The sequence below is a fragment of the Chiroxiphia lanceolata genome, chromosome 6 (genome assembly GCF_009829145.1).
Source record: "Chiroxiphia lanceolata isolate bChiLan1 chromosome 6, bChiLan1.pri, whole genome shotgun sequence".
Lineage (NCBI taxonomy): Eukaryota > Metazoa > Chordata > Aves > Passeriformes > Pipridae > Chiroxiphia > Chiroxiphia lanceolata.
In genome coordinates, this window is record NC_045642.1 from 59,886,978 (window position 1) to 59,905,523 (window position 18,546).

At 42.4% G+C, this 18,546-nt stretch overlaps 1 protein-coding gene across 9 annotated transcripts; it reads right to left on the reverse strand.

Moving 5' to 3' along the window:
- Window positions 1-214: 214 nt before the first annotated feature.
- Window positions 215-16,439, reverse strand: PCNX4 (pecanex 4). 9 transcript variants are annotated; one of them, XM_032691120.1, is made up of 13 exons: window positions 16,223-16,439; window positions 15,592-15,754; window positions 13,605-13,657; window positions 12,237-12,963; window positions 10,400-10,579; window positions 9,797-10,311; window positions 8,875-8,975; window positions 8,604-8,726; window positions 8,000-8,363; window positions 4,737-4,840; window positions 3,248-4,284; window positions 2,530-2,716; window positions 215-2,177 (listed from the first exon to the last, which is right to left on the reverse strand). In XM_032691120.1, exons 4-13 carry the CDS (start codon window positions 12,923-12,925, stop codon window positions 1,926-1,928), a joined length of 3,552 nt encoding a protein of 1,183 aa, XP_032547011.1. In that variant the 5' UTR covers window positions 12,926-12,963; window positions 13,605-13,657; window positions 15,592-15,754; window positions 16,223-16,439; the 3' UTR covers window positions 215-1,925. The 9 variants fall into 9 exon arrangements, with proteins under 9 accessions (XP_032547011.1, XP_032547009.1, XP_032547012.1 ...); XM_032691118.1 differs by lacking the exon at window positions 15,592-15,754; XM_032691121.1 differs by lacking the exons at window positions 15,592-15,754; window positions 16,223-16,439 and adding an exon at window positions 16,050-16,185.
- Between the last annotated feature and the right edge of the window lie 2,107 nt (window positions 16,440-18,546).

Here is an 18,546-nt window from a genome sequence, read left to right on the forward strand (position 1 = left end):
CAGCAGGGGACAGGATGTTGCAGGGCATTACAGCCCAGCCCCACATTCCTGTGCACAAACAGGAATTCTGCCCCTCACTAATTGTGCTCCTCCATCTGGTACCAATCAGGATCTCTGCTGGAACTCCAGGGCCAGTTACCAGCAACACTCCTCAAGAAGACTGGGTACCATATGGAGAGAACCCGAGGAAACCAAGGGAAAAGCATCACAGCTCTCATTTTTCTTCTCAACTACTTTATTCAGTTTACAAAAGACAAAGAATGAGGGCAGAAATCACAGCTATCTCTGAATAAAAGATTGCTGCAAAAAAAAAAGGTCATTGAATTTTCTGTGACCGTACAGAAGACAAGTATTAAGAGGTTTACAATGAGGCAGGGAGGGTTAATTAGATTCAGGAAATAACTCCCAACTTTCCAATTGCTGCAAGAACAGCAGAGAACTGGAGTGAACTACTTGAGGGATTCGTGGCACTCCTGGTATTGGAAGTTTTAAATCAGAGTAAACATTTGCCAGGGTAGTTCCTTCTGAGGGAGCTGAAATAGGTTCTCTCTACAAGCCCCTTCCAGATCTCTTCCATGACTCTGAATTTCCAGATGCAGCTCAGGGCCAAGCATGGCACCAAACAGGTGTCTCCTGACTGCTTTGGAATTCCACTACACCACGTGCATAGTTTTTAAAAATCATTTATAGTCACTGACCAGAAGAAACAGCCAGCACCCAAGTACACTGCTTTGTGACAATGAGGAGTAAAAGTAATAAACATTCTCCAAATCAGACCAGGCTGGGTGTTCTAAACCAGTTCTACTTCAGTTAAGGAGCAGGTCTGATTTAAATTCATTCTGTAGGTTAAGGAAATATAATTACCTACTCCCTGCTCAGCATCTGCCAGCAGTACCTACATTGTAACTACTGACCTACAGAGAAAGCACATTTATGTTCTAAGTGGTGGTAGTGAACAGGATCAACGAGCCACTGGAGACTGGACCCAGACCTGCTTTCAAGGAGACTAATATTGCAAACTAGCTGCCAAAGTCTGTTCCAACGTGGTAAGGTTAAAAAAATAAATTACTTCTGGCATAGAGAGTTGGATTTCCACCTCCCCCCCTCCATCATCAAGCTCTCACTGTATTTGTGGAAGACTGGTTACTGAGGTGGATATAGGTTGCAAATAACATAATATATATAATATACATCATACATACGGATACTGGAAGAAGGAGATGAAATTTATCCCATTTGTACTCTCCTAATTATACACATTTACTTCTTTCATCAGTAGGTCACACAGGTTATCAGTGTGTTAGAGCACACACTTTTATATAAACTCTCTTTACCAAAACAAATACTTTTGTAAAAATTGCCCCTTGGAACTCACTTTTGTTAAAGCATGGCTGAGAACTTAAAACAACCAAGGAAGATCAGTTAAATTCATATAACAAATGCTAGAACTGAACTCAGTCCAATAAAAAATGGCCAGAATAAAAAACCCCTCATATAAATAGTCCTATGTACACTTTGGTTGCCAACTCTGGGGTAGACAGTACTACAGGGAGCTGTAACCTGACTGGCAGTGCAAGTCACCTGTCCAAGAAAAAAAAAAAGTAAAAATGCACCAAAAATAGTTAATGATCAGAATCGTGCTGCTCCTCTCTAAACTGGAGAAGAGAATTTCAGCATCTGGCTCGTCAGCCACACAGGCAATGGTGTCTCACATTCCAGCAGCAGGAAAACAATTCCAAGCTTCCTGCCTGCTGAAGGTTCTGGCCAGCACCATCTCTGTGCCAAGGACATGTGCCGGCCTGGCATCGCCACCGAGACAAAAACCTGATCTGTAGTGCACAAATGGAGCACGAGCATTTGATTCCCAACATGCAGGTGAAAAATACAAAATACCAACAGTCATAATAAAAAAAGAAAAGGACATTCTAGAGCAGAGGGAGCTGCAGGAGCTCTGAGGAGTACACGGGGTAGCCCAGGGGCGGGTCGGCAGCCTGCACCGTCAGGTTGCGCAGCAGCACCGGGTGTGCCTGGATGCTGTACCGCTCCTCGTCGTCGTTGGTGGCATAGAGCAGCTCCCAGGACAGGTTGGCCCACTGACCTCGGACAGCCTCAGCATTCAGCTTTCCCACTTGCACCAGCAATTCCTGAAGGGTGAGGACTCGCCCGGTGTAAATTCCCTGTGAGAACAAACAGGTCACGGTGTCCAGCACGCTCTCCGAGACAAGACACGAGCAGTTTGGTTACAAAGCTCAATGAAACTTTGGGGCTACATGCCACGAATATCATCCCTTTAAACACAGCAAAGTATATAAAGCATTCTCCTGGTTTTGACTCTTTCATCTAGGGAGATAAGCAGGAAATACTGCTGCATCTGTGGTGTGATTTTCAACAACAGTGGTGTCAGTTCCTCTCTAGTACAAACATAAACTTTGCACAGCCGTTAGGGAACACAATTACAAAGGGAAAAGAAAGAGCAGTGGAAAAGAAAACCAAACTTAGATCTTGATCACTAGTAATTTTTGTTCTTACCATGCTTGGGTCATGCCCCAGTGAGAAAAGGTATGGCTTTTCCTGCAGAACTGCCTGCTGCCACTCCAGGTCTGACACCAGCCCAATGTACCAATCGCTCTCATATTCCTCCAGATAATTCACCAGCTCTTCAAAGTTCTCCACCGGACCCAGGCTGGCTTTGTCCACCATAAGTTTAAAAGTGTATCTGAAAGGTGCAGAACACCACATGATCACTTGTGCAGCAAAGACAGGAGGGAGAAAGGCTCTTCAGGCCACAGAAGGTGGAAGAAGGCTCCACCAAACCCTGTCAGTTACCCTTGTCAGCTGAGCCACGGCCAGTCGGTCTGGCTGTGCTTTTAGCCCACCCAGATCTAAAACACATCAGCTTAAGCTTCTCTCATTCCCCTCCAACACCGTTCCTGCTGCCTGATAATGGAAAATGCCAAAATCTAAATCCATCACAATTCTCTTAGATGTGGGGACAATGAAAATGGGTTGTTTTTTCCCCACTTAACACAGCAGATTGGAGACAGCTGCTGTGGGGAAGGGAGGAAAGAAGAAAACTCCATACCACAGGCTTCACTGCCAGGGGTCACAGGCAACAGTTATGTAGGGAGAAGCTACAAATACATTTAAATGACATGGGTTAAACGTAACTTCAATGAAGTGGTATTCACTTCCAAAGCACAGGACTCTCTAATTTTTTCATATATATGAGGGAATGTTTTTCTTTTACCTGAATGCTTTTAATGCCAGCTGGAATAGCTCTGGTTTGCCTGTTAGCCAGTCCAAACCCACAGACCAGGGAATGCCCCCAGTGTAGGCCCTGAACACGTGGCTCGGGGCAGGCACAGCGTTATCCAGGCCAAACAGACCAAAGCAACACGACAGCACTCCCTGGATGTACAAGTCCTTCAAAGCTTTATCTTCCATGAGGTCTGCAAGTAAATTGGAAGGCTTTTCTTTCAGATGGAAAAAGTCCAGCTGACTCAGAACGAAGTGGTACCATTCCTCTGGAAACCTCTGCCTCATCTCACTGACTTTGGAAGGCGGTACCGGTGCTGTTCTCCATTCCTCAGGGATGCTCAACAGCTCCGAGTAAGAGCAACTGAATTCAACCCGAGGCAACACCTCTGGCTGTTTCCCTTTGTCTACAGCAGGTAGCCCAAGCACCACAGCCCTGTACAATTTATCTTCTGGTGACATTTCTCCTGTGAAGTCCTGGCTCTGTGTTTCCACAGACCCTGGAATGGACAGGTGCACTTTTGGTGTCAGTCCCAACTGCCCAGGTTCTTTTCTGTCTTTTGTTCTGCCACTGGGTTCAAAATCAAAAATGTCACTATCATCAGTCCAGTCCTCCACTGTATCCATACTAAAGCTGTCATCTTCCCTTGGAGCCCTGGATCTTCCTACTGCACTGCTGTGCTGACTTTCTGGAAATGACCCTTGTTTGTTCTTGTTGGCACTGCCTGGGCTTTCCCACATCTTTGATTTTTTATAACAATACTGGACAAGCATCCACACAAGCACTTTAATGAAATCATCTTTCAGGTGCTTTAAATTCTCATGAGAGTCAATGATTCCAGATAACACATTCCTGGCATCGGAGTACAGCCGCACAGGTACCACAGTACAAGGAGTCAGGATGTGTCCAAAATGGGGATTGGGAGAGAGAATCTTCCTGCGCTCCTGATGTTCAAAGGCCATTTCAAAAATTTCATCAACTCTGTGAGCTTCAGCAGCGTGACAGGATGTTTCCTGCAGTTCTAGCCCCTAAAGCACACATGAAAACAACTTCCTCTTAGTTTCACCAGGACATGTCTTTATATGCTAGCAAGCTGTTTGCTTCCAACAACATTTTTTCTGAATAAAAATACATGTTCTGTTGTCAATACTTTCCAGCACTGAACCTATAAATCTAACTGGAGAGAACAGCTAGATGAGCAGATGCAATAACAGAGCACTCACTGCAATACTAGACACAGATCAATGTCTTAAATGAATCTTTGCCCCATGCAGATCTTATTAGCCATTCTATTGAAGGTACTGTGTCACAAGCTGCATGATAAATTCCACATCTGCTACACATGACTGGCTGGTATCACCCTCATCTTAAAAAATTAACTGTAGCATCAGGTAAATCAGTTACACTGATGAAATGCTACACAGCAGGATGTATTCATGATTTCCAAACATGAATATCTCAGTGCTCAGCATACAGTTACCTTAATGTTAACACCACAGTACGTGAAGCCTTTTTCCAGCACCAATATCCACATCAGCCTGTCCTGAAAGCGGCACAAGTAATGTGATCCAGGTAGAGAGAGACCTAGACAAGGGAAAAAACCCAACAAAAACTATGTATTACTTTGGTATCATAGTGATGAAAACCTTTTCTCCCTGCCAGTGAAAGGATTCAACTGCAAACACAAAATATTTCTGCATCAACATCACAACCAGTTAAAACTGGCTAACTAGGACCTTAGAATCCCAAAGAAACCAGCTCCAAAGCTGGGTCTTGAAACTGCAGTGTTAACTTTGAAAAAAGCTGTGGAAAACTGGGAAACCCTCACACAACTGCAGGCTACAATATTAATACTGCACTAGGGTTAAGCCACTCCACTCTTAATTCCCTTTGTAGAGATGATTTTCATGATTAAAGGTCATCTTTGGCTGTGTTTCCAACCACTCAGTGCCCACTGATGTTCTCTGGAGACCTAAAATTCTTATGACTGAGTGCATTAAAGAATCATGATATAGCACATGAGTACCCTAATGGCCCAATTTGCTGTGGAGTAAGAAGTTAATTTGTTATGGGAGAAATAAATACATAACTAATCAGGATTTGTTACCTACAGCACCAGTTCCTAAACTGATTGTCTGTATTCCAGCATTATTAGGAAATCACAGAATCACAGAATGGTTGGGGTTGGAAGAGACCTTAAAGATCATCCAGTTCCAACTCCCTGCCATGGGCAGGGACACCTTCCACCAGACCAGGCTGCTCCAAGCCCCAGCCAACCCGACCTTGAACACTTCCAGGGATGGGGCAACCAGAGCTTCTCTGGACAATCTGTGCCAGGGCCTCACCACCCTCACAGGCGAGAATTTCTTCCTAATATGCTGAAGTATCTTCTATATTTCTTCCTAAAATATCTCCTACAATGTGAAATCCAGAGTGTAAATGATTCTGCCAAGTGTCAGCTCACCAGTGACACAACACCACACCCATATTACTGACACATAAATAAAGGCAGGGCAAGAGCACCTGCTCATCCTTAAATATTTGTGCATCAACATCAGACACATTGAGCACGAACAGCAGATACAGAGGAAATCATCTGCAGTCAATCTGAAACACCTTTGTGTGTCTGTGCATAAATAAATCTGATCCCACTGTATTAAGCTTGACATTGCCAAAAATACAGACACACAAAATAAACCGGAATTTGAAAATGGGGTTCTGAACGACATCAAAGTAGTCAGTACTCAAAAATCCCACTGCAAAAATCAGTGACACTTGTGTCCAAAAAAGCCACACAAAAGGTACCTTTTCTCTTTTCTACCTATTTCGATAAAAAGTGCAAGGCCAAACTTTCTAAGAACTGGTTGTTATACTGTATTTGAATTATAGCCTAATGTCAACTTTCCTAAAACAATTGTTCTATCCTTAAGCATGAGTTTGCTGCCAGTTTATGACCTGCTTCTGCTGTCACTCATGACCAGTGACCACTCACTTGCACAGAGAATTTTAGTTTTAGAACGTTGTAAGATGAAATGAGTGAAACCAACCATTAAGCTGTAGTTAAAATTTAAGTAACCTTTTCTATCCCACTGAGCTAATGAAGTGCATTTTCTTGCTAACATTTTGCAAAGATTTTAATTCCTTTCTTGCTAGCTGTTAAAGCTACTAAAACTCCTCTACACAGAGAAAAAGTATGGGTTTAAATTAGTGACACACAAAGTGGTACTGCTTCATTTTGAACTCATCTGAGAACACCACATTTTTTCTTGCTTGAAGACATTCATTCACAGATTTTCCCATTAAAGAAGAGACTTTTTCTCCCCCCTCAAGACTAGTCTTTTAAATTATTTATTCTGAGGCAGACATGCCATCACAGTCATTATGGCAAAGGGGAAAAAAACCCCTATAAAAATATGTATAGACATAACACAGAAGAGAGATATAAATATATATATATTATATAAATATATCTATTGTATATATAAAACACAGATGGGCTGATGCTGTAGGCAAACTGAAGTGTCTTTCTCTAGAGGAAAAACACTTCCTAGTTTAATACCTCCCTCTAATCAGTACTAACGGTGCAGCAAATGTAAAAGTAAAGCACTTGGTTATATTCTTCAAAAAAGCATGATTAAGGCTAACTTCCACTGCCTTCAAATATTAGTCCATTTTGTCTAATCATAAGCCATTTTCTAAGAGGCTTATGTAAATACTTGCCTCTTGTCTAAGGGCAGCAATCTTCTGATTATTTAGGTTACACAAAGGCTGCTCCTCGAGACAACGAGCTTGCAATTTTAACAGTTATCCTGTCTCCAGCTGGGAAAAAGACCAGGCATTTCTTCACCTCTGTTTCTGTAATTCTGTGAAATCCCCCTCACGATGCCTTTCACAGGCTGTAAACCCACAAGTGCTGTTACAATCCTACCCCGACTGCCTGCACAAGATATGACATTAAGTTTTATCAACTGGTTCTGTTCTCAACTGAATACTGCTAGTTGTGCTGCATCATGTATTTTACAAACATCCAGTCCATATTCACCATAACCAATTAACAGAACCAAATCAGCAAAGCCAGCTTCTGGATCCTGAGCAATGGGATTGATGCAGAGAAAGACACGGCCACAGAGAGCAGTTTGACACACATCCTCCTCTGTGCTCTCTGGCAAGAGAACTCAATTTATTGCCTCCAATTAGGTGGGATGAACACATTCCATCCTTTTTGTTCAGTATAAAAACATTAGGATTGAGACTGTTTCATCACCATCTAGTTTCTCCTTAAAGGGAACAAACCACAGTTATTTTTTTTATGGGAATGTAACAAGTAGAGGTCATAGAACCATTAAGGTTGGAAGAGACCTCCAAGATCATCAGAGGCCAAGCTTTGGCTGAACACCACAATGTCCACTAAAACCAGGGCACCAAGTGCCACATCTGCTTGTTTTCTCCACCACTTCCCCGGGCAGCCTGTTCCAATGCTTGACAATCTTTACAGTGAACAAATTTTTCCTAATATCCAACCTAAACCTCCCCTGGTGCAACCTGAGGCCGTTTCCCTTTGTCCTATCGCTGGTTGACTGTACAAGAAGGATCAAGGTACCCCCCTTTTCCTCAACTGAACAATCTCTGAGCATCAGATTTAACCCACGCCGTGAAACGCGGTTTAAACCACGGTTCTCCCATTCTCCAGCAAAATCACCTTTCCTAAGGTATTTATCTTCATCAGTGTTGCTGTGCACCTACCCAGGCTCCCAGTGGCCAGTGCAGACTGCAGGGCCACAGCCAGGCTGGGCACCAGCTGCTGGTAGTACACGGTGTCGGGGCACACACAGGCCGTGGCACCCACAGGTCCCGGCCAGCTCCGGACAGGCCTGGGAAACCCGACCAGGAACACGGGCAGCGTGAAGAGCGGCAGCAACGGGGAGGAAAGGAGGGCGGAGACGGCGATGAGGGTCAGCAGGAGGGGGAAGAAAACCACGTTGAGGGTGATCAGGGTGGCGGTGGATTTCCGGCGCTGCTTCTTCTCCGTCCACGACGTCAAGAGAATGGCCAAGGCAAACTGCAGCTTGGACACAAACTGGAGCAGCCGATCCCGGAGGAGACCGATCTGCGGGGTACAGACAACAAGCACGTCATTTGTAGCCTGTGTCATATTCAGCACTGCCAGAGCTGCCTTGGCTACAATGATTTTATGAAAATTAAGCATGGCTATCATTGACTGGTGTTACTATTTATCTTAGTACACAGTTTTTAGCTTCTGGGCTCTGTAATTCTCTAATAGGGGAAAGCAAGGAAATAAGGACTTTAAGTGACAACTACCTGCTTAAATTTACATTATGACAATTACCAGCAAGAGCCTGATTCCTGTATCAAGGCTTCTGTTCCACCAGAGGTCTGGATTAAACACCAACATCTGTGCTATTGACACAATCACAATGTCCAATAAGGCATTTTCTGTATTCTGCCAGACCTAAAACAGAGATATGTTAGACACACATTTAAAAATGTATCTATTTATCTCTGCTTTCATGACCTGGAACGTTTCTTCCAAGCCACCTTAATACTTAAATCACGCAGAAGAGCATTTCTTAGGCTAACAGATTTAAAATTCAAATTACCATCCTAAATATTCTCGTGAATCCAATGCAAACAGACACAGAATGAAGGTTTTGTAGCGAACGGTCTAGTGACAGGAACGCTATCATAGCAAACGGAGACACTGGAATTGAAATAAAAGAATCATTGATTTCCTTTCAGAAACATAATAAAAGTCTACAGAGGTAAGCAGTCTTATTGCAGAATGGAAATATTAATAAAAAAAAAACTCTTCCCTTCATTATCAAACTCCTCTTTGTGTTACTCTCTCAGGATATTGAACAGCTTGTTTGCACTAATGGCCCAGGACAGCAAACATTTACATCAGTGCTCAGTTGTTACTTGCTATTACAGTTTTTCTGGCCTTTACTTGTTTCTCCAAGAGAATGGGAATACTCAAATAAGTAAAAATAAACATGGAATAGCAGTCATCAAGCTACTTTCCCAAACTAATGCTTCTTTATGAAATAGTTTAAATCAAATTTTTATTCCCTCAAAGCAGATGCATTTTTCCCTGACCTACCAGAAAGGAGGTTCCCTTTCCTAGCAAGTTGTAAGAACCAAATATTTAGTCAGCTTGAAAACTCTTAGATCACTTTGTTGTGAGAACCTTTTAAAAAATCTGCAAGTGCCATTTTTTTCAAAAGTGAGTACTTAAGTCATAACTAAAATCCTTTAAAAGGCCTTGCTTTCTGAGCTGGGCTTTTAAAAAACTGAACTTTTTAGGTTCACCCCTGAAAAAAAAGAAATAAATAAAATCATCTTCAAATATTCTGGACCAGTAGCTTTGACCTCAATGCACAATTTACCAAGACATCAAAAAGTATTTCAAGCTATTTGGTTTTTCAGTTCATTTACAGAATCTTGCACACACAGCAGTTCTAGTGTTGTTTCAATCTCCCTACAAGCATCATCTCACAAACAACAGACAGTGGGTATTCCTACCTAGTGTTAGTAAAATCCTCCTGACAACACCAACTTTCATTAGCCTTCTTTGCTTCTCCATGAACACAGTCACAGTCCTGACATCCTTTGGGTAAAAGGGGTTTCGGAAGACTCCAAACAAGTACACTCTCTGAATCTCTCTAAGAATCCACATAATTATAAGTAATAGGATCAGAATGTAACTTGCTATGGCCTGAGGACTGGCCTGGGAGAATGATGAAGAGCCTGCAAATCGGTGCAGCAGACTCGCTTCCGTGAGGGCAAATGTCAACACAGTCAAATAGAAAATAAATTCCCTCCACCCAAATTGCATCCTAAGACCTCTGTGCATATTTTTAGGTTTGCTGGAGGCTAAATGGCTGATCATGGTGTGTTTGAAGGCAAAACCAATCTCGCTTAGGTTAAGACTCAGTATGAACCCAAATCCAGTCATGAAGAGGATCACACCGAGAGTGCTGGGAATGAAATACGATGCTATTGCTGTTCCAGCAGAAATGAGAAACATTACTAATAACCTGTGAAGGAGAAAATAAAAAAGATTTGCTTGAAAAGAAAAAGGTTATGAACAACACTGATATATTTTACAATCATATAAACATTTACTTTGTGTTACTTGACATAGGTGAACCTCCTAGTCCAAACTCCAACAGTTGTTCCATTCCCCACAGAAAAAGTGCGTCAAGCGGGGGCAGAATTCCCACTGCCCACAAGAATGGCAGGAAAAGAAATAGGATGTGCAAAATCTGGTTTGTCTGTTCTAGAATGGGTGCGTTGGCAGCAAACCTGGATAAAAGAAGAAATGGATTTGACTTCTGTGAAGGAAAGGGTAACTTACGTGTGGGAAGACTTTTCGTTTAAATACACAGTAAATCCCAAAGCAAAACCATTACATATTGAACCTACAAACCCTCAATTACGATGTTTTAAAGGGAAAAATAAGGACATACATTTATGCTTGGGGCAGTAACACATTAATTAGAACATCAGAACACAGCCTAATTTTCCATTTAAGAGATCTGAAGTCTTTGGATTATGCAGATGAATCCAGTGATGCAATTATCCCAGTTGTTTGGATACTGCTGTGATAATACATCGAAGAAATACTTGTGCAAAAAGAAAGGTCCACAGGTTCCAAAACCTCAATAGTTTAACAAAAAAAGTGCAAAGTATTTTTTCAGAATCACAAAAGCAAAATTTTATGCCAGTCCAAGACCCAAGAGGTAAGTCTTAACACTGGAAGAACTGGCATGTTGCCTGTACACCTAAACTCTCTTTAGGAATATAAAATATTATTTTCTATATAAAAGTGTCAAAATCGTCCTGTAAAAACACAAAGATCAGCGTCAGAAATCTGCATAAATTCTATGTCATATGTAGTTCACCAGCTAGCTAATTCAGTTAAAGGTGGACTGCCAAGATATTTGGTTTCTCTCTACTTTTTAATAAATAAGCAAGTAAGCCTCAAAGGAATTTTATCAGGAATTTAGACAATGTCTGAATTTTCTCCTCAGGAAATTAAAAGAAGAATTTGGAGTATAATTCTCCTAACTTAACTGAAGTGGAAATGAGGGTAAATCTTTAACACAGACATCTCCAAGTGCAAAACTAGTAAAATCAAACATGCTTTTTTTTTTTTTTTAATGCATCTGAAGTACCCCAACCATAAAATATGTACATGTGACAAAGTGATATAAATATCACTCGACAGGGAGAATGAATGCATGGAGTAAATCTAAAAGCATCTTGCTTTAAGAGATTCTGCAAATACTTGTTAAGAAAAACCCATCTGAAAAAACAGAAATATAGAAGTCTCCTATTTGTAGCTCTTTTGAATTACACAGCTCTTTTGTATTACAAGAGCATTTAAAAATTCAAGTTCAAAATCCATACAACCACGATATAGCAATGCTCACATTTGCTTATCCACTCACTAAAACCAAATTCAGAGTCCTTTTTTTTTTTGCCTGTTGTCTAAAACACTCTGCAATTGTTTTGCAGAGATTAAATGAGAATATACTCCAGGATGAAATCTGGACATAAATCCAGTATTCCTGAAGTCTGCAGTGTTCACATCTACAACTCCAGGTGAGGAACATGTGTTTTCAAAACACATTTTTTAAAAGGATAGTGATGGAAATGCTCTGGTACAAAAATACTAAAAACTACATGGTAGAAGACAATTTTACCTGTATCATATGTACAAACTGCTTTAACTGTTCTTCCTAATTTACATGGAATGCTGTAAAAATTTAGGAACCTTTTATACACAGCACAGAGCCTCAGTTTTTACCATATACATATCTGTCTTCTTTCTTTGAAGTTTCTACAGTTGATTACAACCCCAAAATAAATTTTCCTCAGAAGAATAATTTCATCTCTCTCATCAAAAATACGCAGAACAACCACTACTTAAATTAGCTAAATGCATTATTAGGTTTACCTGTGTGCAAGATCCACTGCAATAAAGACAAAAATGTAGAAAGGTCTCATCAGAGCAGTGATTTCATAAGTATCCAGTGCTTGGAAAGTGGCTGTTTCAGTAGCTGTGTTTATGATTAATGAATACTCTCCTATACATATGGTCACCCATCCAAATACAAAGATCACAACAGTTCCTCCAATGTTGCTATACAACAAGGTTATTCTGTTTGGCAGCAAATACCAAGTTCCCAGCCCACACAATACCCCTGCCAGAAGGGAATGGAATACAGTGTTGATTATATACTTCTTGCCAGGAATAATAAATTTTACTGTCTCTGAACCTACACAGCTGGAAAATTCAAACTCATCTTCATCTGTCAGGGTATTCTGAATTTGCATTCTCTCTACTGTCACTGTTTTCTGCTTTGCATGTAGATTTGTCATCTGGAGAGCAAGTGCAGTGACAAACATCAGTCCTCCCGACAGTGCTGCAGTGCAATAGTCCTTCATGACTCCCAGCTGGTACAAGAGTGTTCCTACTCCTCCCCAAACCCATGGTGTCAGAAAGAGAATGATCTGGTTCACATATATGTAGGGAGGGGCACAATAGCCTAATCTGAGCCGGGGACCTCCCAGCACAGTCTGAGGAAAGCGCTTCAAGAAGAACTCCTGTTTGTAATCGTTGAGCAGAGGTACATCTGGCCCCATCCTTGTGACTCAGGAACGCTGGCTGAGTGCCATCTTTCCTGTGAGGGAACAGAAAGGAAAATACGGAAACATTACTGATTCTGCAGCTCAGAACCCAGGGGATTCTCGTGCCTTATTTTTATTTACCGAGTTACAGTGGAATTCTGACACGTCAGGGTTAGAATCTGCCAGAATACAACTACTAAGCAAACACCTATTTTAAAACGTGAACATATTCTTTAATCTGAAGCTTTAGGCAACGAATAAAACAAATAACCTGTTCTTGGGAGATGATAAAAGCAGCTCATTTCCACACCAGAACACCTTCCTAAAACTGACACTTTTCCCCACCTGGTCTAATTCCAATTGCATCTTGCCACAGACCTCTAATTCCAAATAATCCTGTTAAGGATCTCCTTCTACAAACAGAAGGGTCAGGGATTTCAGTGAGTAGCCACATAAGTGCAAGGGTACAGGCACACAGAGGTCCCTGTAAAAATCAAAGCCTTATGTAATAAATTCAATAAAGGAAAATATTAGTAAAAGCATTAAAAATTACTTTCCACATCAGCATTGTTAGTGTCCTCCCTACACAGCCCAGTTGCAGAACAGGATCTCACTGTACTCAGCAGTACAATGAACTAAAGAGTTTGCTTTCTGCTTCCTCAAACACATAAAATTAAAAAAATAAATACAGTACTTGTGGTTTGTAGCAGAGTCAGCATATATTCTTCTGTATGTCAGTGGAGAAAGCTGAAAAAAGGAAACAGAAGATAATCTGTAAACACTTACAATGACCCATCAAACTGGAATCGGGTACAAATACTCACTTCGAGAGGATCAGGCAGTGTAGAAATAATGAATGCAAGGTGGTACCAATGATATTAAAATATAATTCTATGCTACTAGTCATGAAAGCAAGAGTCTATGAAGGACAGGTAGAAATACTCAAGCTAAGAAAGAGGGTGAAAAAAACCAGCACAGAAACGCAGTGCCAAAGCACTTCATTAATAATAATTCTAAAAAAAAGAGATGTTGGTGTGCATTAGGAGATGTGCAAGTTCTGAAATTCTGACTTTCTTCTGCTGGACTTGTGCAGTCTGATGAACACCTATTGCCATCATGGCATTAAAAATTAAACACCCTGCTGCCATGGAGTTGCCAAACTGCTGTGATCCCTTCTTTCTAAAATACCAAATGCTTCGGGGCTCTTCTAAGAACAATTTACCCCTTTTATTTAAACAGGTATCAATCACTTGACTGTAGGCAGATGCTGGTCATCATGGAATGAAGTCAGAAACAGCACAACTGAGAGATTAAAGGTCATTCACAGGCATTATCACAACTGGAAATTTGTATTCAGGGTCCACTAATTCAATACACTCCACCATGAAAAGCAGGACCCCACGGGCTCTGTAACTACTCTCCACGTAGGATGTGGAATTTATTTTTTTTAAAATATAAAATATTTAAAACACAGGGATTTTTTGGTCGTAGTATTTCAAGCCACTGAAAGTTTCTTAAAGTAAGGAGAAGGCAGCAAGTCCTAACGGAAAAGACACATGTTGACAATGGAGAGGGGAATTCATCCCAGTCAGCTCAGGAATTTGAAAATGTAACAGTGACACACCCAACTAAAAACAAATTTCAAATGTAATTTAAAAAAAAAAAATCACAATTCAGCCAATCTTCTTTAGAAAAATAAGCATTGCTTAGAGGGTACATGGATATGAGACTAAGCTGCTGTGAAAGTTACAGGCAACTGAAGTTTTATAGGCACATAAATGACAGAACCTGAGTTTTAAAACAAACCTGGAACCAATAGGTGCATAGTTTTCCTTGAAAAAACAGTTTTCAGGCAGCTGTGTTTTTCTGTTCCAAGAAGGGCTATTTTTGTTTTGATTTCTGGTCTGCGCTTGTGTTTGTCAGTTTATATTGCTAACTAAATGTTAACAAAACATTCCTCTTACAGTTTCTGGGTAAACAATAGGCATCTTTGTGTGAGACACAAAAATCTACACACATAAACAATATAGTTCTGCTTGGCTCCACTCCAAAACGAGCCACGGAAAGACGTGAATTTATTTATAAATGAAAATCCTGAGACTGAAGCTCACAAACTATGGAAACTCTACCCGCAGCCATCCTCCTGGCTTCCAAATAGTGAGGTAGCACATGAGGACTTCAAAGAGGGACTCGTATGTGTCTCTTTATTCCAGTGCAAAGCCCTAGCAACAAGACTCCACAGATCAGTGAGTGTTTACAGGACCTGGCTTCAATATACATTCCTGACATACAGGCCTGGTCCCACTTTGACAACTTGCCTGGTTACCCAAACAATTCACACAACAGTCTGTCATCACCAGCGGGGATCCATGCGACTTGGATACTGCCACAACAAGGATGGCAAAAGGGCTTCAACACCATAAAGTCACTTAACCAGTTCTCCCCTGCAATATCCTCTCTATGTCCCTATTACAGAAGGAAACAAAGCAAATCTCACCTCAAATTTAGGTAGAAATTCACAGGAGAGCATGAATTTTGGTCTAAATGGACATCATCCTTCATGTACGCTGGTGGTGGGTCAGTTCAGTTTGGTTTGGGTTTATTTCCAGCAGGTTACAGAATACGTGTACGGCTGACTGCCACCTAAGCAGCTGAAACACATAAGGTTTAAAAATACTTACCTCGGTGGTCTTCCAGGTGTTTTCACGTGAGGGTAAGTGAGGATTTACAAACCCCCTGCTAGCACAGGAGGGTGGACGGTGGTGGAAGATAAAGAAGAGTTTGTGGCATCCCCTGTCCAGGCAAACCCAGACACACCTTGTGCCCACCTGTGTGCCCGGACACCTGCACCCCCGGTCAGAGATTCCACTGGTTGGACATCCCTGGTTAACGATTCCACAGGCCAACTTCCAGCCAGGAGCCAGCCAGAGCAGGCTGGGGCCCTCTGCTCAGCAGCGCTGATGCCACTCCCCAGTGAGGCTGGGGACGCAGCATTTTGGGACAACATTCCCCATCCAGCTTTGGGATGAGCATCCCAGGACCACCTTCGGGAAAGGTCACAGGCCACCTCCTCCCGAAGCACCTCTGCCCCTGACCAGGCGGGCTCCCACCGCAGCCGTCACTCTTCCCACGCACCCACCTCGCTCTCACCTCATCTGCAGATGGCACATAAATTAAAAGACCCAACCAAGCGACCACAAAAAACACCTCTGTGATCTCTGCTCCGGAGAGGATGGGTCGCCGGGCAGCAGGCCGGAGGGGGGTGAGGGGGGCAAACCCGCGACAAAGAACCTCAGCGAGGCGGGCACCTACCTGTGGCCGGGGCTCGGAGCGGGGCAGGGGGAGCAGGGACCGGGCCGAGCCGGCGGCGGGAGGAGGAGGATGAGGAGGAGGATGGCGGAGCGCGGCCGTGCTCTCCCCGCCCCTTCTCCCTCCCCTCAGCTGCCGCCGCCATTTTGCCCGCCTGAGGCACCCGGCGCGGACCCGCTGCCTGCGGGAAATGGCTCCGGTTCGCGGGGCCGTCGGGGCTGCCCCGGGCGGCTCCTCGGGAGCGGTGAGGGGTGATCGCCTTCCAGCCCCCTCACTGCGGGCTGTGCCCCGAGCCCGCCGCCGCCCCGCGCGTCCCGCGGCGGCATCACAGAATTAATTAGGTTGGAAAAGACCACTGAGATCATCCAGTCCAACCTGTGACCCAACACCACCGTGCCAACCAGACCATGGCACTGAGCGCCACATCCAGTCGCGCCTTAAACACCTCCAGGGACCGCGGCTCCGCCACCTCCCTGGGTGTGGCGGATCGCTTTTTCTGTGAAGAAATTCCTCCTAATGCCCAACCTAAACCTCCCCTAGCTCAGCTTAAGACGATGTCCTCTGTCCCTGTTCCCTGGGAGCAGAGCCCGACCCGCACCTGGCTACAACCCCCTGTCAGGGAGCTGCAGAGAGCGACGAGGTCCCCCCCGAGCCTCCTTTTCTCCAGGCTGAGCCCCCCCGGCTCCCTCAGCCGCTCCTCACGGGACCTGTGCTCCAGCCCCCTCCAGGTGGGGCGTTCGCAGCTCGGCTTCCACACACAACTATCGTCCCTGTGCTGTAAAATGCGGTGAGAGGCGTCTCTGTAGCTGTGCCGGAGCAGCAGCTCCCGGAGCGGAGAGAAGGGCAAGGGAAACCCCTCAGTGAATAATTTGTCACCCAGGCAGCTTGGGTTTCCTCAAGTGTCTTTCCGACCCGCCTGAAAGTTGGTGTGGAAGTGTTGGAGCCTTTATTTTTCATCACCTTTTTGATCCTATTCATAATCTTCCCACATTAACAAAAGTGCAAACCCAACCACATTAGTTTTTTCTTTAATTATTGCAACATTTAACATTAAGATCCAATACGCAACATTCTAATATGATACTAAAACATTAATCACAAATACTCAATCCACAGCATTCTGACATAATACCAAAATACTTAACAGTTCCCTTAATCTTGGCTATTAATGACCTTCCTTTATGTCTAACTAGTTCAAGATAAGGACACTGGTTTTAACCTCAGGTAGAACAAAATGCATTCTCAGTTTTCTTCTAGGTTAATTAAAACGTGAGCACTCTCTGGGAAATTGAAATATAAATCCCAATACTGCAATGCTACTTACTACTTCAAATTATGCCTATTAAACATTAGGAATATTTAGTGGAGTCATCATGCTTAATATAATTTACATCCAATAATACTAAAATGTATAACTCACTGTACTCATTAGAACACCAGGGCATTCATGTCTACCTTAATACCTGTTAAAAAATCACCATACAAATTGTTATAAAAGTTATATCCACTTTAATGTGAATGCCTAATTTAACACACAAGGCATGTGCTTGGCATTTTAGATAGACAAAGGATTCACTGCAATCAGGTCTTATCAGAAGCATCATAACCTTTTTGTAGGTCTGTATATCTTTATTCTTCAGAGATAATAAAAAGGCTGTTAGGTTGGAATATTCAGTGTAAGACCTTGGAAACACTACGAAAGGAAAATGCTCATTTATCTCTACTGAATTTCTTTTAAATGAAGTTCAGTGGTACAAATGATTCCTTTTGGAAGACAAATAAAGGTATCTAAAAAAAATGCAAGGCTTTTTTCAGTATTTTTGATCTAATATTTATTCATCCTGTCTTTCAAATATATCTGTTGCTATCCTATTAAAATTATTTGTACATCTCACAGGTATTCCAAGCATTAAATAGCATCTCTGTGCGATTCCCTCAAGGCTGGTAGCAGGTATTTACTTTTTGGTTGGCGAGTTTCATCCTGTCCCAGTTTCCCATTTCAGTTACAGTTTTGTAAAGATGATGATTCCTTTCTGGAATATGTAAAGCCTAAATAACACTTTTAGCAGGGGGAGGCAGACACTGTATTTGTTTCTTTGCCAGTTCTGTCACTTGTGCTTCAGAACTCAGAGAAAGCTTCTTCAAAACTCTGAGAAATCATTTTCTGTGATTTCACTCTTGCTCAAAAGAATAAATCAGAATTTCAGTCAGTGCAAACTCCAAGATATTTAGTGGCGAATGGAGCTTAGTAATTTATTTCTCTTAAGACTTCTAAGAATTTTCTTGGTCATATAAAATAAGATAAAACCTGCTAAAACAGAGTAAAC